Source organism: Priceomyces carsonii (genome assembly GCF_900007245.1).
Source record: "Priceomyces carsonii strain CBS4050 genome assembly, scaffold: Debaryomyces_carsonii_scaffold_5, whole genome shotgun sequence".
NCBI classification, from domain to species: domain Eukaryota; kingdom Fungi; phylum Ascomycota; class Pichiomycetes; order Serinales; family Debaryomycetaceae; genus Priceomyces; species Priceomyces carsonii.
The window spans coordinates 1,057,628-1,076,968 of NW_026946678.1; the positions used below are offsets into that span (position 1 = coordinate 1,057,628).

The 19,341-nt window shown below is 37.9% G+C and overlaps 10 protein-coding genes across 10 annotated transcripts; 3 read left to right on the top strand and 7 right to left on the bottom strand.

Annotated features, from left to right (window-relative positions):
• Positions 1 to 160: 160 nt before the first annotated feature.
• PRCAT00004887001 (ubiquitin-specific protease) lies at positions 161 to 4,015 on the bottom strand (the record flags this gene model as incomplete). The annotated part of the gene is made up of 1 exon (XM_062954914.1): positions 161 to 4,015. The coding sequence occupies one exon, from the start codon at positions 4,013 to 4,015 to the stop codon at positions 161 to 163; it is 3,855 nt and encodes a 1,284-aa protein (XP_062811569.1).
• Positions 4,016 to 6,081: 2,066 nt separating this feature from the next.
• On the top strand, positions 6,082 to 7,134 carry MP65 (putative family 17 glucosidase; the record flags this gene model as incomplete). Its single annotated transcript, XM_062954915.1, has 1 exon — positions 6,082 to 7,134. One exon carries the CDS (start codon positions 6,082 to 6,084, stop codon positions 7,132 to 7,134), a length of 1,053 nt encoding a protein of 350 aa, XP_062811570.1.
• A 203-nt stretch (positions 7,135 to 7,337) lies between these two features.
• RAP1 (DNA-binding transcription factor) lies at positions 7,338 to 9,056 on the bottom strand (the record flags this gene model as incomplete). Its single annotated transcript, XM_062954916.1, has 1 exon — positions 7,338 to 9,056. One exon carries the CDS (start codon positions 9,054 to 9,056, stop codon positions 7,338 to 7,340), a length of 1,719 nt encoding a protein of 572 aa, XP_062811571.1.
• Positions 9,057 to 10,135: 1,079 nt separating this feature from the next.
• Positions 10,136 to 10,351, top strand: PRCAT00004890001 (uncharacterized protein; the record flags this gene model as incomplete). The annotated part of the gene is made up of 1 exon (XM_062954917.1): positions 10,136 to 10,351. The coding sequence occupies one exon, from the start codon at positions 10,136 to 10,138 to the stop codon at positions 10,349 to 10,351; it is 216 nt and encodes a 71-aa protein (XP_062811572.1).
• A 162-nt stretch (positions 10,352 to 10,513) lies between these two features.
• On the bottom strand, positions 10,514 to 11,482 carry MRS4 (Fe(2+) transporter; the record flags this gene model as incomplete). Its single annotated transcript, XM_062954918.1, has 1 exon — positions 10,514 to 11,482. The coding sequence occupies one exon, from the start codon at positions 11,480 to 11,482 to the stop codon at positions 10,514 to 10,516; it is 969 nt and encodes a 322-aa protein (XP_062811573.1).
• Positions 11,483 to 12,273: 791 nt separating this feature from the next.
• PRCAT00004892001 (D-mandelate dehydrogenase-like dehydrogenase) lies at positions 12,274 to 13,323 on the bottom strand (the record flags this gene model as incomplete). The annotated part of the gene is made up of 1 exon (XM_062954919.1): positions 12,274 to 13,323. One exon carries the CDS (start codon positions 13,321 to 13,323, stop codon positions 12,274 to 12,276), a length of 1,050 nt encoding a protein of 349 aa, XP_062811574.1.
• A 359-nt stretch (positions 13,324 to 13,682) lies between these two features.
• On the bottom strand, positions 13,683 to 15,293 carry APE3 (Ape3p; the record flags this gene model as incomplete). The annotated part of the gene is made up of 1 exon (XM_062954920.1): positions 13,683 to 15,293. One exon carries the CDS (start codon positions 15,291 to 15,293, stop codon positions 13,683 to 13,685), a length of 1,611 nt encoding a protein of 536 aa, XP_062811575.1.
• Positions 15,294 to 15,432: 139 nt separating this feature from the next.
• PRCAT00004894001 (uncharacterized protein) lies at positions 15,433 to 15,762 on the top strand (the record flags this gene model as incomplete). The annotated part of the gene is made up of 1 exon (XM_062954922.1): positions 15,433 to 15,762. The coding sequence occupies one exon, from the start codon at positions 15,433 to 15,435 to the stop codon at positions 15,760 to 15,762; it is 330 nt and encodes a 109-aa protein (XP_062811576.1).
• A 115-nt stretch (positions 15,763 to 15,877) lies between these two features.
• JEM1 (Jem1p) lies at positions 15,878 to 17,791 on the bottom strand (the record flags this gene model as incomplete). The annotated part of the gene is made up of 1 exon (XM_062954923.1): positions 15,878 to 17,791. One exon carries the CDS (start codon positions 17,789 to 17,791, stop codon positions 15,878 to 15,880), a length of 1,914 nt encoding a protein of 637 aa, XP_062811577.1.
• Positions 17,792 to 17,965: 174 nt separating this feature from the next.
• Positions 17,966 to 19,168, bottom strand: RPT6 (proteasome regulatory particle base subunit; the record flags this gene model as incomplete). Its single annotated transcript, XM_062954924.1, has 1 exon — positions 17,966 to 19,168. The coding sequence occupies one exon, from the start codon at positions 19,166 to 19,168 to the stop codon at positions 17,966 to 17,968; it is 1,203 nt and encodes a 400-aa protein (XP_062811578.1).
• Between the last annotated feature and the right edge of the window lie 173 nt (positions 19,169 to 19,341).

The window sequence follows — 19,341 nt, forward strand, 5'->3', positions numbered from 1 at the left end:
AAACTACCAAAGATAAATAAAGACAAAGTACTATTTATAATAGTAATAAAATTAAGAGATTTAAAAAAAAAGGAGAAAAAACCATAATAAAATAATATAAAACAAAAGAAAAGGAGCAAATGAATAGCACGTCGTAGTATCTGAAATTAGTCATCTTCGATTACTTGATAGAAATTCCCTTGTCATAGTTATTTTGGCGACGAGGGGATCTATCTGGATGGTCCAAAGCAAAACAATATTGTACTTGAGATTTGTTAATTTCATTGTACAATATCAAGTCATCATTATCATGGTCAAGGTATCGACCTTTGTCATTATCGTCAGCTAATGCAAATTTGATTTTTTCAAATGCCAGTGAACCGACACCTAGTTTCTTGCGTAAACGTTCTTTCGTTTCCAGGAACTTTTCGTCCGGAAACACAGGTAAAATGAAAGGAATGCCATGATGATAATTGCTGCTTTTGTGAAAATGAAATGCCGGAATTAAATTCAAGTCATCTTTCAAGAGTTTGGCATTAGAATATTCCTTCTTAAGGATCTCATCCTCAAGCTCATCTGGACTTACAGGTTCATTATTGAACCTCTTGATCATATCATGGCTGACTAAAATTTCAACTTCTGCAGGATAAACGCCCGCATATATATCAAAACTGTCGTTTAATGACTCAATCGATCTATCAAATCTAATCAAGTCATAAAATTTATGATTAACACCTGCCCATAGTAACAAATTCTTGTAATCTCTATGAGGCAAATTTATAGTCAGCAAAAGTTTATTCATTAAATCATAAACTGATCCAGTTTTGGGGACCAATAATTCGTGTACCTGATAAGTCAGCAAGTTATTAAGCCAATATACTTTTACAGCCTTCAAATTTTCATACTCTTGCAAAGTAATCTTTAAAATTTCGTATTCAAAAGTAGTGACTTGACTGACAGGCACTGTTTTTGGGAAAAATTGAGATAAATGATGAGTTGTCTTTAAAGCATATCTCTGACCTTGGCTGTTGACTATGAATATCCTTAGGTAACTTGGATCAACGTCTTCTCCAATATTTCTTGCAATTTCGGATGCAAGATCAGAGAATGACGACAACGTAGAAACCCACAAATCAAAAGCTTTATGGTGATGATTGCGTGTTAATGAAGAAGGAATATCATTTAGATCTTCCTCCATCTGATCGACGTCCTCAGCTTCCTCAACAACGTCAGCTTTATAGGGCTTGACGGAAATATGTAATTTAGTCAATAGAAACCTGTAATAATCAGACGCATTCTTGAATTTCATATCATTTGTGATTTTTTCAACATCTGAAACTTGGACAGTCAATATGTCGCCATTGCTGATCTCACTTTTCTCGAAAGTAGAACTGAGATCTACTTTTTCGATCTTAGAATGAGACAACTCTTCAAAATAATTCAACTGAATATCCTCATTAAATCCTAAGAGATTTCTTATCGGATCTGTTAGCGAGCTCACCAAAGAATCTTTTGATACAGTAGCATGAGTCAATCCCTTAACCTGCTGGCTATAAGGATCAAAATATTTCAAGAATATCAAAATATGAGACGAATGGTCCACAATATCTTCAAATTTGAATTCTGAGTTCACAATTTTGTCAGTATTATGTAACTTGTCAGCGACTTGCAGAAACTCAAAGGTTTCGGGCCCACCAAAATCGGCAACTTTGTTCAATTTAATGACATTATGTAATTCCTTATTCAATTCTTCGACATAAAACACCATTTCGTCATATTTTCTGTTAAAACACCTTGAGTAGACTGAATTTATAGATGAACTTTCTAACTCTTTGGAAACGGGAGCATCTGTCCTATTTGTGTGATTGTTACGATGGTTAGTTGGAAGTAGTCTGAATGGTAACGAGTGTAACTTCAGATCCTCTATGGTTTCATCACAATAGCCCAATTTTACCCCGATAGTTTTGTATAGAGATGTAAAGGAATCTTCCTTTTTGACTTTCACTGACATGGGTTTAGAGGTTGGGTCTACTAATGACTCATCATAAAACTTTGGGAAAGTGGGATCCGGATATAGGTCAAACCCATTAAAGCTGTTGAAATTCTTAGTTGAAAGAAAACTAACATTAGTATAATATAATGCCTCTTGTTTTAATTTCTCTAAATTTTCTTTCTCCTTAATTTCTTGCTCAATTTGAGCGGGAATATGGTTAGGAATAGCTGAGTCAACACCAGAGACATCTTTTGGTAATATTTTATCTAAGTCAGTTTCACGGTAATAGACTAACATATAAGCAGATGTTACACGTCTTATGAGGTTTTCTTGTTGGTCCAGCCTAGATAACTTTGAAAATTCTTCGCTTGATAACTCACCTGCGCCAAAATTTTCTTGAAATACATTATAATTTGTGACCTTCCATACCTTATCGTCATCAAATCTTAACCAAGTCGGTTCTCTTGCGTATGGTTTGATCATAGCATAATAGTGACCATTTGAAATACTACCCTGATGAACTAAGACTCCGTGTAATTTGTAATTCCAATTTTGATTCTTCACAGAATCTGGTAAATCTTCATCCAAATACGGAGACAAGTCTATCTTATCAGGAAATTCATAGAAGTCATCAATTTTCACCAAGTCATCAACCATGAAATCATATTCAAACCTTTTCAATTGAAGATGTAAAACTGGAGGGAACGATTCAAAAACAACACCCTTCTTTGCATCTTGATAACCATACTCATCACCTGCCTGGTATTTGTTCTCGCCATCTAGCATTTCAATCTCAATATAATTTTTGAAAGATTGTTCCAAATTTTTAAATCCTTTCACATTTAATTGAATATCCCAAAAATCTTCAACTCTTGAACTTTCGTAAGGAACATCTACACATTTAATGTAAGATTTCATTTTACCAACAAATATATCGTTTAGCCTGTTTTCAATTTTAGTACCTTTCATTGCGGTTTCCAATTTATCCATCAAAATTCTATTGAGCTCTTGAACGTCATGTTGAGTGAAAGCATCAGACGAGTCCCAACCAAATGACTTCGTTAACTCTAATGTAGCAACTGTATCATTAGAGGTTGAAAGAAGGTAAAATATTCTTTGCAAACTTAGAGGCACACTCTTGTTGTTACTCTGATTTTCAGTTGGGATCTGATATACCAAATTTCTGAAAATTTTGGTAGTGTAATAACTTTGAAGTAACGAATTCAAATAACAGGTTGCTCCTTGATTATTCAATCCAACATGTCCAGTGTTCTTTTTAGAATCATAGTCTATAAACGAATTCCACAAAACACCTGTGCTTGAATCATCGATGACTTTGACGTAACCGGTGATATTAAGTTGATTATTTTCTAAGATCGCATGAAGTTGATTTAACCTTGGATTAGGAGTATGTAATTGTTTGAGGTCGATCAATGATGAAAATCCCCAGTCTGTTTCATTTTTATTAAACCTATGGCTGGAACCACTAGGAAGGTGGCAATTTGGATGCGCTGGATTCCATATGTCTAGGCAGAATTGGGCACAAACATACCAGTTATCATCACTTTTCTGCTCGCCATCAGAAATAGGATGTGGCTCCATATATATCGAAAGATGAGTATTATTATTTCCTCTTGGGAATAGTAATATATTCCACTCGAAACCTCCACACTTGAAAGTCGGCGATCTGACCTTGTCAGCTTTCAATGACGACCAGTCTTTAATCTTCCATACATATTCCTTCTCATCTTTTACTGGGTAGTCTGGAATTGGCTTCATCATTCTCTTTGCAATCCCTTTGAAATCGTCTGCAGGAGGGATTACGGATCTTGATTTATCTAGCACGCTTTCATCGTCTTCTGATACTTCCGAGTCTTCTGATTCCTCTTCGACATCGTCAACATCATCTATTTCATCCATTACATCATCAGCGCCTTCCAACAGCTCATCCTGCCCCAATGCCTTTGGAGACATGTTTTTGGATTTGGCATCAACGTCTATCAAGACATTTTCTTTGTCATTTGATGGAGATTCATCAATCATATCAAGAAAACTTCTCTTTGAGCCGGCGTCAATTGACTTGTTGAACTGCACTTTAAACGAGTTCTCACTATTTTTATAGAATACTTTGTCTTTTGTAATAGATCAATCTAATATGATCACTAAGAAAGTTTGCTATATATAGTTACTTGATTTCTTCTCAAATCTATCGCTAAAACTAGTGAAATTCAAGTCGATTTAAAACAGGTATCACTAGTTGTTCAACTCGTAACTTTGCCTTTATTTTACAAGTATTCGTCAATAGTTTGGAGCAAGAATTTACTGATTTAAACTGTGCTGTAATTAGAATTTAAGTGTCATGAGTGATTAGGATGTCACGTGCTATGATCGTGCTTTTTACAAATATGCCATTGAAGGTGACAAGAACTCAAATACAAGCGAAAGAAGAGAACGATACTTGCTGGCAATCACTTACGAGTTCTTAGTGTAAGAGTTGACCTTTACAGATAGTCCACCTAAATTGACGTTTTAGAACTCTGTGATTTGTGGGAAGATGGAACGATCTACACAGCAACAGAACTTTCACCACTAGTCATATTACACAATAGGGGCACCTTACTAAGATTGTGCCCCCACGAGTACTTTGACTTCTTTTTTTGACTTTAGTCAAACGTTGACTTTTTCTGTCTGATTGTGCTGTGACTGTTGACATTTTTTGTTTGATTGTGTTGCCATGTCTGTAGTGCCAAATCGAAAACACGAGCCACAATAGCTGGGATCGAGTGAGATATTTTAACGACATTGTCCACTGGAATAACACGCGTCGAGAGACCCCCCACCACATACTTTCGCTATTGAAAATCGTCTCTGAGCAAATATGCTCTTTTTTCACAACACAATTAAAACTAAACTAATGAGCATCGGCAAACACGCAATAATAAGAAGCGTATTACTTGACGACAAGGGGTGTAGGCAGCTAAGCATCGAAAAGAATACACGACTGATTTTGATTACTACACGACATTTTGCTCTTCATCTTGTTTTACCTACAATAATGGCTGAGATCTTAACAAAGGCCCCTTAGTGGTTGCTCCGAATAGCAAGCTTCGATGAAAACTTGGCAGAGTTCCCGATGGCTAAGAAGAAGTGCCGTGAGACAAGGCAACTATTCGTACTGCATGTACACTAATAGCCAAGATCAATAAAAGAAAAATAAGAACACTGGCCATGTTACTGCAGTTTAGCGATCTGGCCCTTTACTGATTTGTTGCTAGCTTCCTCAAAGAAGGTATTTCTAAGATCTCTGTGTATTAAATATGTTGCATATTTTTGCTTCTTCTCTTGGAAATTACCACTGTTGGTCTCTTGTACCATGTCAATAGTGACCTGTTTCAGAGCTGCGCTAGGCTAGCATCCAAATTTCCACTTCTTACTCCTCAGTTACTAGTTGTAACCAAGAGGGGGTAGTGCTACAAGTTTCGATCCTCCTGTGATAGCGACTCCCTACTGACGAGGGTGCTCAATAAGGGATCGCTACTCCCCTGCTCTAGTAGTTTCGTAGGCAGCCGAAGCTTCTAAGCCGGTACTCACCCACAGTCCAGACTTATTGCAACGCGGCCCCGTCCAACGCACACAATAGTTTGTCCTTATTGACAGGAGGGACGTGGTACCAACGCAATATGTGCAATATTATACATTATGCCTGCATCGGGTATATATTTACTGCGTATGGACGACATTTGGTTACTATATACAATCCCGCGTTATTGTATACGTCTCAGAATTGTCCAATTGTTTACAGTTTACGCACCTTGACATAGTAACCTCCTACCAATTTGGTGCAAAATTTTCTTCAACAAGGAAAATGTCAACAACTCGACCGCTAATAGCGGGCGATCCCCCTTCGCAAAATAACAACGAAAAAATCTTCGCCATTTATATTATTTGCTGATTTCAGTTTTAACTACCACGTCTTTCGTTAAAAACAAAGCTTCGAATTTTTTTTGCTAGTTGAACACTTTCTTTCTAAAGAAATCGTTGGATCTACAGTCATTCCTTCCTTTTAGTCCCTAGACCTACGATACTTCGCAAGACAGACACTCGTTAAAATGTTGTTTAAATCATATGCTATCGCAACTCTTGTTGCTTCCGTTATGGCCCAACCTTTAGGCCACCAACACCGTCACCACAACGAAGAGAGAGACGTTGCAGTTGTCACCAAAACCAACGTTGTTGTTGTAACTGCAGGTTCTGGTTCTGAAGTCACCAGTTCAGCTGTTGAGGTTTCCACTTCTCCTGTTGAGACTGCTTCTGCTTCTTCTCCAACCACCGCAGAGGATACTTCTTCTGCTTCTGGAAGCTCTACTAGCTCCACTAGTACTTCTGAATCTTCTGGTAGTTCTTCTGGTGGAAACGGTATTACTTACACTCCTTACTCAAATGATGGTGGATGTAAGTCCTCCTCCCAAATTTCTTCCGAAGTTGGTAAGTTATCAAGTTACGATATTATTAGACTTTACGGTACCGACTGTAACCAAGTTGCTGCAGTTTTACTGGCTAAGGGTTCATCGCAAAAGCTTTTCCTTGGTGTCAGCGATGTCAGCGACATCGCTGGTGGTGTCAAAACTATCTCATCTGCTGTTAATGGTAACTGGGATGATATTTACACCGTTTCCATTGGTAATGAGTTAGTTAACAGTGGTCTGGCTACTCCTTCTCAAGTGAAGCAATACGTTCAATCTGGTAAGTCAGCTTTGAAAGCTGCAGGTTACACCGGTCCAGTTGTTTCTGTTGATACCTTCATTGCTATTCTTGAAAACAAAGAGTTGTGTGACTACTCAGATTACGCTGCTATTAATGCACACGCTTTCTTTGACGGTGGAATCAAGGCCGCAAATGCAGGCTCGTGGGTCTTAGAACAAATTGAAAGTGTTGGTTCCACCTGTAGTGGTAAGAAGGTTCTCGTCACTGAATCTGGATGGCCAACAAAGGGTGAAACCAACGGTGTTGCAGTTCCATCAGAAGCTAACCAAAAAAGCGCTGTTTCCTCTATCGTGGATACATGTGGCAATGATGTTATTTTATTCACTGCCTATAACGACCTTTGGAAAGCAGACGGTGCTTACAATGCTGAAAAGTATTGGGGTATCTACAGTTCTTAGGTAATTATATCTGATTGTTTTATATGTTTTCTTATGTTTTGATTTCGATACCTTTGTGATATGATATATTGCATATAAATATCCTGTTCAGATTTTAAAAGATGTAGTGAGTAAGAGTTCTTACGATAATTAAATGTATCCTTGAAATTGTAACAATTAAATACAATGGGCTATCTTAGCTGCAAAATTTATTCATTTATTCATTATTGATTAAGGGCCTTCAAGAAGTTTTTTCTACTTTTGATTTGATTCTCGCTGTGGGTCTTTAGCAATTTATGTTCATCAGGAGAATCCAATAGTTCGTCAGAAGTTTCATTCCAAATGCCATTAATGTTATCAATTCTGAAAAACTTATAAAGCTCATCTTCGTTGAAACTCTCAACATTCATTGTACCATATAGACGATTTAAGAAATATTCAATAAAGTTTTTAATCTTCAAAACATCGCCATTCGTTGACATCACCATGTGAGCCGTAAAACCTTCATTGAAACCGAGATTCTTGAACTTTTTGAATAATGTTGATACATCTGAGTCATTTCTATTGTTTAAAGCTTCGAAAGCACTCGCTAATAATTTATTTGGGTCACTATAATTGAAGAAATTTGAATTTAGCAAATCTTCAAACTTGATGGATCTGTCAAGATACTGTATGGATATCTGGGATGATTGTGTATCAACTTGCGTATCGTTGGCATCATCATAATCCTCTTCATCATCCTCTTCATCATCATTCAAGTCTTCTTCAACCCTTTTCTCCCCTTTTCCTTGCCCTTGACTGTGTCCATCTTCATCCTCTTTTTCTTTGCTTTCTTGATTAAACTCCTCTTCTATGCTTTTTGATTGTAATATTTCATCTTCTTTGTCATGAACTTGACCGAGTAGAGCGTGATCAATATTTGAACTTTTGATTTCACCTATCTCTTCATCTAAGGCATCAGACTTCTCTTTGTTGGAGTGATCTGATGAGTAGCTCGAGCCAATCATCTGTCTGAATTCTGAGCTAATATCATTCTCTGGCTTATTAGTAATTGGTTCAGGTATTCGATTTTCATTCATACACGCTTCATAGTAATCAATGTAATTTTGAACACCATACTTAGACACAAACTTTCTGTATCTATCTCTCCATGAGTGAACTGTGTGACCCTTTGCCTCCTTATTTCTTATGAAGTTTCCAAAAAAAGACACCGGAACAGTTAAGTTTGCATAAGGATTGAAATTTTCCAGATTCAAATCGATGTTATATTTTAAAATACCTTTACATAGAGAATAATCGTCATCAGCCGTGAATCTATTCTTCAAGGTAAAAGGAAAATCTTCCACAGAGACTCGAACAAGATTACCTTTTGAGTCAGTCAATAAATTATCTTTCGAATCAGTCTTGTAAATGAATTCAAGTCTTGGTCGCAAATGAGCTCTATATCTGCTTCTTATAGAATTACCAGAATGGTCTCTTAAAGGTTCTAGGTTTGCCAACTTATCGAAAAACGCATGACTATTTCTTTTTCTTGGATTTCTTCTAACCTGTTCTAATATGAATTCATCTTCAGCTCGACTAAATTTGATATGGCTCTTAGGTTGTTTCTGGGAAGACTGTTCATACAGAAGCTCTGGATTTTGATAGTTTGATAAATCAACAAGGGTTTCGTGGTTGATACAATCGTCAATAAATTGGGGCTTGAATGATACCTTCCCGTGAAGAGGTTGGCTACTGATTAAGATTATATTATTAGCAGCCGTCGGTTCGTTTTCAGTCAAAATACCGCCGAACTCAATGATCTTTTCTTTATATAATTTCCGCTGGGGGTCTTTGCTAGGTATAAAAAACAACAAGGGCGCATTGTTTCCGTTCATAAGGACATTTTGATTAGTTAACAGACTATGTCCAAATTGATTATAATCTTGGGTATGAAAACTCATGATAAACAACACGGCAGGGATAGACCTTTGGTTAAAAGCACGCAATGAAAATTAACTAATTAATTAGATTCAGTATATTTCGCTAGTAAATCTGACCCACTTGTATACAAATAGTACGTATTTGCACTATTGATTGAGGTATTGAGATATATTAGATAAAGATGTTATTATCATGGGATGGTGGGATGTTTATTAAATCAGATGTTGCGGGTTTTAATGGTTTTGTGATATTTGGCAAACTCCCATTTTTATCTTAAGAAAAAGATGACAAATAAATGCAAGAATAAGAGCTCGAAGAAGAGACTAATAGTATCAGTTCAAAATATTCCTGGGAATCAAATCAGTAAACATGGATACTTTTAGTAGGGTTTCAATTTAATAAATCGGATGTTGAAGATCTTATCGTATATTATAGATTTAGGGGGTCGTTGCAAATCTCTCTTTTGAGGTGTGTACTTATCATACTGAGCCCTTTTTAAATTTTTAAGGACTATCTGCTGGCGCAGTGGTTCCAACTTTTCTCGTAACGTTTCACATTTACCCGCCTACTTAAGGAGAAGCCTTTTTAAGGCCTCGCAAATGCGGGTGGGAAATTCGGTGTAACTCCATCCCTTAGTGACGGTTTCCTCGCGGAAAGTGTCACTCTGATTCCTGCTCTTGAGAGTTCCTAGGCGTGCAAGCGCTGGGCGATGCCATAAGAAATCAACGAGCATTGCTTGTATGGGAGGCGTCGCGGATGGTTGGTCCTTCTACGGGAAGGGCTGTTGAGTGCAATATGTGAAGTTAACTAATGTTAATCACCCGATACCGATCATTGTTATGAGAAAGGTTTTTGCTATCTTGTTTCAAGTTGCTCATGGTGTCATTTAGTTCTATATTTTTCTGAGTCGTGTGTTCGACTTGCCGGAGACTTATTTTTTTTTTTGGTTGTTTTTCTTACTGTAAAAATAAACTTCAAAAGGTATGTCGATCAATGTTATTTTCGACTTATAAAAGAGCAGCTCAAAGGAACTAGGAATAAGTATATATACGATTCCCATTATTGGAAGGAAATTTAATATAATTTAGAAAGTATTTCTATGATTATTGCAAGTATCCGAAGGATATTCGCTTCCTTCAGAACAGAGGAGGAAGAGAGGCTCTATTCACGAAAGGCTTTCTTCAACTTGCTTGGTTTCCTTGGTTCCTGCGTGATATTTTCATTTGTCGCTCAGAAGCTCTCGAGGCAACCAGCTAGTATCGCCAACGTTGCGAGGGCTGACGTTCTAATTAAGGCGCTTCTGGCGCAAGTCTAAGTATTTGGTACGGCTTGATAAGGTATTATAAATATTGACTATTTAACGACTTGATAGAGGTGCCTATTATACATCACGTTCTTATTAACTGCAGCAGTTACATGTTAGCTTTTTTGTTTTATCTTTTTTCTTTTCTTTCGGTCTGTGGTCTGCTGGCAGTCTTTATTTTAACAAAATTTCTTTTGCCATTTCATAAGCTGTCCATGATATAGCAGTACTGGGGATGTTAAAAATAATTCTTGGCTTTAAGCCCTTGCTGAATGCTTTCATACCTGTTCCTCTGTAAAGTGCTTTTGCCGCACTGAAGAATCCATCTATATTTCTTAACCTCTCATTATGTGAGATACCTCTAGTTTGTAGAGCTGTTCTTATACAATCAAACGGATTAGTCAAAGCTGCTGCAATCCCACCTGCAATTCCTCCCGAAACACAGTGCAAATAGGGGTTGTATTTATTAGTTGGATTCAATAACAGGGACGAGTATTCATAGAAGCCGAAGTTCAAGGCTGCAAAAGGAATATTAGTGAAAAGCGTAGTAGGATAAGATATGTAAAATGCAGAAAATCCTTCCGTTTTGTAGATATTTGCTGCCTCTTGATACAATTTAAGTGACGTTGGCTGTTTCTTTGCAATATTTGATGCCTGCATTCGTTGCTTTAGAACGTCAAATGGGGTCATTAATGCATCCGACGCAATAGTGGCAGCTGTCCCTGCACCACTTGCAATCAACGGATGATTATCATCTGTGACAATCCTATTTGAATGTGGGGAATTCGTCAAGCGATTGACAAGTAATGTTTTTGTCGCTTCAAAAACGGAGAAATAAACAGCATGAGCCGGACCAGCGCCTAAAACTACTGAAGAAACACCCCTCCACAATGCATAAGCACCTTCACTAGAGCTTATTTTTGAAATGGAAGTGAACATACTTTTAGACAATTGTTGAGGGCTCGCTATTTGCATTCTTGTCTTAATTGAGTCAATTGGAAACATAACAGTATGCTCCATTATTCCTGCAAATGCTCCGGCAGTTAAATGAGCTGCTAAGGAAGCATCATCAGGTAACGACTCATAATCTATTTCAATCGCATCTTGAGTCGGTATGAAATTTGGGCCAACTGGTGAACTCATTCTCCCTGATATCAGAATATCGTAAATAGAAAACAAATTATACGTGAAATGACTCTATGATAAGAGTAAGTGAAATGAAACCACTTACGGTTCAATAATGTTGCTTAAAAGATGGGTCGTTGGTGGTCGGAGCCGTTTGTCGTCGAATTTCTCCAATTATGAAAAATTATCTTTTTCCGTGAAAATTCGATCTTTAAGCTTAATTCAAACTTGATATGCAAAGCCGAATAATCAGAACTTAAGCAACCGATATATATAATTGATACTTAAGATTAAACTTAAGTTGATTCTCTATGTTTCGAAATTTATCGATATTTCAATAGCTTGCTTGATGATGTCTAATTTTTTTCCGAATCCGATTACCGGTCTCTACTTAATAAAGCGATGTTCTCAACTCTTCTGCGATAATTCTAGGATTATTACGCTAATCCTTCAACTCGGTCTCCAATTCAGATGAGACTTTGACTATCTACCTTTCCTTGAAGTTATAAAGAATTCTCTTGCAAGAAATTTAAGTTATTGAGAATGGGAAAAAAAAAAAAGAGCCCTACTTCTACTACGGCATCGAGCAGACGTCATCAATAATATGCACATCAAGATGTTCAGTTTAAAATCCGCGCCTTAGGTTAGTAGGTTGACTGAGAATTCGTCGTAAGTTCAATCGCAGATTGCAGAAGCCTAATTTCGATGACCGATGCCGGACTTGCAAGGATACGCAACATACAATAAGAAAAAGAGCCAATTGTGGAGTCGACATGAATTGCCATACATATCTATAAAAATTTACGAGTTTACTTCGAAAGAATTGGTCCTTCTTTAATTTGCAAACTGTATTGTTCAGGTACGATAGTCTTGACCTTACCAGTGTACAAGAAATCAAAGACATTTTCCACAACAAAATCTTCCAAGTTTTTGATTGACTCATATGTGTGGGTTCCCATGTGAGGTAAACTAACAACATTGGGCATGTCAAGCAAGACTTGGGGTACTTCTGGTTCGTGCTCGAAGACATCCGAGCCGTAAGCACCAACCTTACCAGATTGAAGACATTTTATCAATTCTGCTTCATTGACGACTGCTCCTCTGGCAGTATTGATTAACACAACACCATCCTTCATCTTAGAAATGGTCTCAGCATTGATTGAGTGCCTAGTATTACCATTCAAGGGAACGCTAATCAAAATTATATCGCTATCGCTCAATAAAGAGTCAAATGAAACGTATTCTGCTCCGTTTTCGAGTTCTGGTTTCAATTGACTCCTATTGTGATAAATAATTTTACCATAATTGAAAGGTTTTAATCTGTTGTGGATTGCTCTACCGATGCCTCCCATTCCGTAGATACCAAGGGTTTTACCTTCTGGTTCATGTCCAAGTTTTGCACCCGCACACTTGTCTTTGGGCCATTTACCTTGAACGGCTAAATCATGTCCTTGTTGAAAGTTCCTAGTGGTGGCTAAGACCAAGAAAACTGCCGTATCTGCAGTAGGCGCCTCAACTGGAGTAGTCACATTAGAAATTTGAATACCTTTTTTTGTAAAAGGTTCAACATCGATCTGATCATAACCTGCTCCAGTATGACTCACCGATCTCACACTCTCTGGTAAATGCTGCGACAATTCTTCATCAAATCTACCCGTTTGACTGACACTAGCAAAAGTTCTAGTAATGCAAGTTACCCCACTATATTTATTCTTTAAGTCCTTGAAAAACTCTTCTCTATCTTTCGAGGTACAATCGATAACCTCTGCAACTTTTCCAAGCTCTTCCCATTTTTTGGTACCGAACTCAATCTTTCCGATTCTTAATATCTTTGGCTTAGAAGTGCTAGATGTAGTCATTGTAGTGCTGAAGAGTCTCCTTAATGGTTTAATTAGTCTGTTCATATATATATTGTTTCCAGTGGGTTATCTTGCTGATTTATAAAGTCCCTTCTCTTCCGTTTTGATAAAGGGATATAAACTCCGGGATAAATAAATTCCGGTATGTTCAGACTCACGTGTAATCTTCGGGTTTTTTTCCAAATCCGGGAGTCGGGAGTCAGAAATGTTCGGCTTCCCCCACCCATCGAGGAAGCAATTTACGTGGGGGTTCCATTCAGTAAGCGGGGGCAAAGATCGCGTTCCATTATATGCACGCCGTTTCTATTCGCCTACATTTACCTTGTTCTAAAAGTCCTTTAGTATCTAAATTATCTAGACTAAAAAATCAATTGTGGCCCACGGTAAGCAAAATCTTTGGAAACGGAGCTACTAGTTGCATTGCCAATGTCTCTTTCTGGGAATCCCTCGAAAGACTTTGCGTAGGTGGCCACAGAGTGTGAAATGAGCTTAGTGTTGATGGTCCAGACATCGTAGGCTGGATTAGACAAATCATCACAAAGCTGATGATAACATGGATCAAGCCATTCTCCTGCGTGCCCACCAAATTTCTTTTCACTCTCTGGAGACTTAACAGCCTCCGCGCCGGTTGCAATACCACCAGCTGGAATACCAACATCAATGAAGCCAACATAGTCGGATCTACCATCGAATGGAATCAATGAGTAGTTATGACCATTTTCCTTATACCAGTCAATATATAAATCCTTAAGATCACCTGATCCATCAGGATGATCAACATTGTTTGCATCGTAAACCTGAAACTCGTAATTTGGAGAAGCCATCATATCGTAATCCATGAATAATCTAACCTTTGCGTTCTCTTCGGGAGATAACGTATTAGCGTAATGGTATGAGCCAAGGAGACCTTCCTCCTCTGCTGCCCACCATGCGAATCTAACTGCATTGTTTACTCTAAATTTGGACAAGTTCTCAGCAACCTCAAGTAAAGAAAGACTTCCAGTACCATCATCATTTATACCAGGCCCAGCCCCAACGGAATCTGAGTGAGCGCCCAAAGAGACAACATTGTCATGGTTTCCGAATCTTGTCTCCGCGATAACATTCAATGTCTTGATAGCCTTGACGTACGAGTCAATATAGAGAGTAGTCTCGATCTCCTTACTCGGGTCTTTTGTTAAAGCATCGACGTAGGATTTAACATCATTCTCAGATACTGAGACTGTTGCAACCTCTTTTCCAGTAGGTTTACCTAAAGTTCCGTGTAAAGATCCATCTGAGTCATAAATTATAGCACCAAGAGCCCCAGCAGTTCCAGCATTGATTGACTTATCTTGGAATGCACACTCTCCTCTTTTGATTAAAACAATATTACCAGCTGCGGATTCTGGGTAGTCTCCAGGAGAACAACCTAAGTTATCAACCAAAACTAACTTACCGTTCACTGGCTCCGTATTCAAAGTTGGGGGAGTTAAGGCGAGTGGCAACAAGGATTTCGGTTGAACTCCATCAATTAATAATGAGAAGCTTTTCACCTTACCGTCAATTGCTTTGAATGACTGCGTTTTGACCTTGTAATAACCCTTCAATTTCCTCAAAGATTTAGCCACATAGTGGATGGTACCCCAATGACCTGGCGAACCAATGACTCTTGTTGGATGGCCATATTTCTTAACAGACTTCAATGAAATGTTGTACAACACTTCCGCCTTTTCCCTCAATGCCTCCTCGGTCACAAGGTCTTGAAGGTCAGCGGTCTCGATAAGTGGTAACTCCTTAAACTTACTTTCGGTGAATTTATGGCCCTTTTGTTTATGGGGCCTTCCACCCCAATGTTTATCGTGTAACAAATCATGAACTTCGTCATTTGGAAGTTTTAAAATTGCTTGTTCCACCGAATTAATAAACAGTGGAAGCCCATTGATTGTATTTGCAAGAGCGAAAGCAGATAGAATCGTAGTTAACTTCATAGTTCAATTTCTAATTAATGATCGAGAATATTATCCCACCGTACACTTTATATTTTTCAAAAGCCAATACCACTGCTATACAACACTGCAAACAGAAATATCGTCCTCCAATTTGTGGCTTCAAGTCAAAATTAAAGAAATGTTAAATTATTGGCTACCGATTTTTTGCTCTGGTAATAACAAGCCATTTCCGCATCTGGTGATAAGAGCCGTACCAAAAAGACCCGAATGCCAGACATTTGAATTTAATTCAAATCATTTCTCCAGAGATAGAAGAAGATCAATAAGAGTAGCTTCTATTGAATTGAGAGATACATGTCGGTGCATTCGTAACAAAATTTGTAAATTTTATTCTTTCTTTGCAGTAACTATGACTTCTGGTATGCTCGGTAACTTCCGTCGGATAGATATACTTTTGTGGAAAATAGACATTGACAACGAAGGAACTAAGACATCATATGTACCATAGGCATATGACCTTCTTTATACTTCATCAATTTCTTGAAACATTTGTGGAAATATTTACATGATATTTTTACTTTAAATAATCTATACCCTGTATACCCGTAAAAAGAGTTGATGGTCTAATTTCTTCTTCTATTTTTGTTTCGTTTTGATTTAGCTCCTTGAGCTTGGCCCCCGAAACCACCAAATTGAAAGTTGCTCCCTCCTCCTTGCTGCCCCATGAATTGCTTGATAAAGTCGTCACCAAAATTGAACTTGAACTGACTACCACCTCCACCACCTCCACCACTGTGGAAGTTGAAAGGTTGCTGATGATGCGCATGCTGCTCCCTTTGACCACTCAAAGGATCATTTGGGTCGTCTCCTCTATCGTATCGTTCTCTAAGTTCTTTATTCGATAGCACTTCGTACGCTTGGTTTATCTCTTGCATCTTATTTTCGATTTGGTCTGGTGTCATGTCCGTGCCTTTGTATTTATCTGGATGATACTTTAACGTCTGAGTTCTGTGGGCCTTTTTAATGGTCCTATCATCCGCATCCCTGGATATTTCAAGGATTTTATAGTAGTCGTTTAAAGGCTTCTGGTTGCTTGAGGGAGAACGCTGGCGTTGCTGTTGCCTAAAATATTGCTGTTGTCTTTGTTGATGCTGCTGTTGTTGCTGTTGTTGTCTAGCGCGCTCTCGTTGTTGGTTTAGTTTCTTGAAATGGAGGTCTACTTTTCGGTGTCTCTCAACAAATAAAGGAGAGCGCTTGACATTATTGTTGAATTGATCAAGATATTTCTTGGCCTCTGAAAACTTCTGGCCATGCAAGAGTTTATCAACTTCAGGTACAAATTTTGGAAAAAATGAATCTAGATGAACTTTCTTACAATACATTTTATAGTTTTTGGAGTCTCTATTCACAATGAAACTCTCGCATGCAATCATATTTAAATCTTGGATAAATTTCAAGGCATCAATGGTTTTATCTTTTCCAAGAAATTTCGTGGCCCTGTAAACCAAATAGTCGTAATTAGTTTTTACCCCGTATGGGATGGTTCGTTTTTCAAGCTTGCTTACCTTGATGTCTTCCTTAAACAAAAAATCCTGAATAAACTTGAAATCGAACAGGTAGTCTGCCTCCTCTGGATGATTCTTTACTTCCTGGTCTATAAGGTAGTAATGACCGATAGTGATGGAATAATTTTCTAGAGTTTTCAAGAAAGTTTGGAATTTGGTGTAAAACTTTGATAAATCTCCACAAAGCTTATAGTCGTTATCTATTCTCAAACAATTTTTGGCAAAGATTCTCGCCTTTTCATACTGGTTCTCTGTGAAAAGCAAATATTCAGATATCGAAGCATAAAATTCTAAGCTATGGATAGGTTGTAGTTGAATTAGCTTAGAAAGATCATGGATAGCAATTTTGTATAATTCTTCATCATCTAGTTTACCGCCTTGCTTGAAGTATTCATCAGCACACTTGTAGTGGTCGATATATGCTTTAGGTAAAGATTTAGATAACGAAAGTACTTGAGACAACTCCCTAATACATTCTGGGTATTCTTGCTTCTTATAGTGGCTCATTGCTTTCTCATATGAGCTCTCCCAAATTTTTATCTTCTCTTTAATAGCAACATCCTTCTCAGTTATCACTCCTTTCATCCCATCAAAATCTGCCTCGTCCATGTATAAGTCAAGAAGACGCTTTCTAGCAGGTTCATTGCTTGGATCTAATAGAATTACTTTGTTAAAGTCCAGAATCGCCATTGATTCCTTATTCAAGTTCAATTCTATCAAAGCCTTTTTGTAATAGAACTGAGGCATCTCTTCCTTAATCTGATCACATCTGCCAAGAAGAGTGTCGTCTCTTTCAAGGATATTAGCAGCATCTTCAAAGCTATTTAAGACCTCGTTAGAGGCTCCTTTCTCTGACAACAAAGAATTGGCAACCGCTATTGTATCAATAAGATTTTGACAGTCATTCAGACTTCCAACAGCGATGCTGATCCATGAACAAACCAAAATACATAAGTATTGATATCTCTTCATATCTTGCCTTAAAACACTAGATGTGAGTATTCAGAGGTTATAAAACGAAATTCTTTTGATGTCGTGTTATCTTGGTAGTGGATGAGATAGTAGTTTCCCGATCGAATTATCGAGAATCTTCATTCGGCTGCTACAATAAATTTCTAGATAAACTATATTATGCGAATAACAAAGTTACTTAAACAATTTAGTTAAGGAAATTGCACCTTCGTCATTTCTGGACATTACTTTGGCAACTGCTAGCTCGAAATCTTCTTGAGTTACGTGGATTCTTCTCTCTCTTAAAGCATACATACCTGCTTCAGTGCAAACACCCTTAACATCGGCACCAGAGCAGCCGTTCATCTTTTCAGCTATCTTTCTTAAGTTTATGCCTCTCGTCAAGTTCATGGATCTCGAGTGTATTTTCAAGATATCTGTTCTCGCGTTGACGGTGGGGGCAGGAAATTCAATCTTTCTGTCGATTCTTCCAGGTCTTAGAAGTGCAGGATCTAAGATATCTAATCTATTCGTGGCCATAATTATTTTGATGTCCTTAGAACTTTCAAACCCATCTAATTGGTTAAGTAACTCCAACATAGTTCTTTGCACTTCGGAGTCACCTCCTGAAGACCCTTCGACTCGAGAAGACCCAATCGAATCGATTTCATCCATAAAGATGATAGATGGAGCATGTTCCCTTGCCATTATAAACAATTCACGCACCATACGTGAACCTTCACCGATATACTTTTGAACCAATTCGGATCCTGAAACCCTTATAAACTTACATTCTGTGTGATGAGCAACAGATCTTGCCAACAATGTTTTTCCAGTTCCTGGCGGCCCATATAAAATAACTCCTTTAGGCTGAGCGATTCCCAAGCTCTCAAACAATTCTGGATGCTTAACGGGAAGTTCAATAACCTCTTTAATTTCTTTGATCTGTTTGTCTAACCCGCCTACCATGTCGTAGGTAGAGTCTGGTACCTTTTCCACCATCATCAAGGACACTAACGGGTCAACCTTATTAGGTAAAACTTTATGCAAATCATATGAGTCGGCTTTGAGACAGACCCTGAGTGAAGGAGTCAATTTCTTGATATCGACATCAGGGAGCACATTCACAACGTACTTGCCTTCTGGATGCACTTTAACCAATACCTTCTTAGTACCCATCACCTTTACCACTTCTCCGACATAAGAGCCTGGCTCCTGCAATAATCTAAGTTCATCTTTCAACTGCCTTACCTTGTTATTCAATTTATTTCTTTGAGCTTCTAATCTTCTTAAGTTCTGGCCCGTAGATTGAATGTCAATTTCCGTATCCTGAATTTGTTGTTCAAAGTAAGGTTTGATCCCTCCTCTGTGTACGTATGGCTGATCGATAATGTTCATTTCCCTCTTCTATATTTAACGAGTCAAACCCTATAATTATCGCTATCAATGCTGTTTTCTGAAGTATAGCGTTAGTCTCGATAAAGTCGACTGCTATTTAGAGTTTTGCCTTCGATATTTGTGTGGCAACACCAATTTTCTAGCCCCAAAATCGAATTTTCCGTCTAACAGGT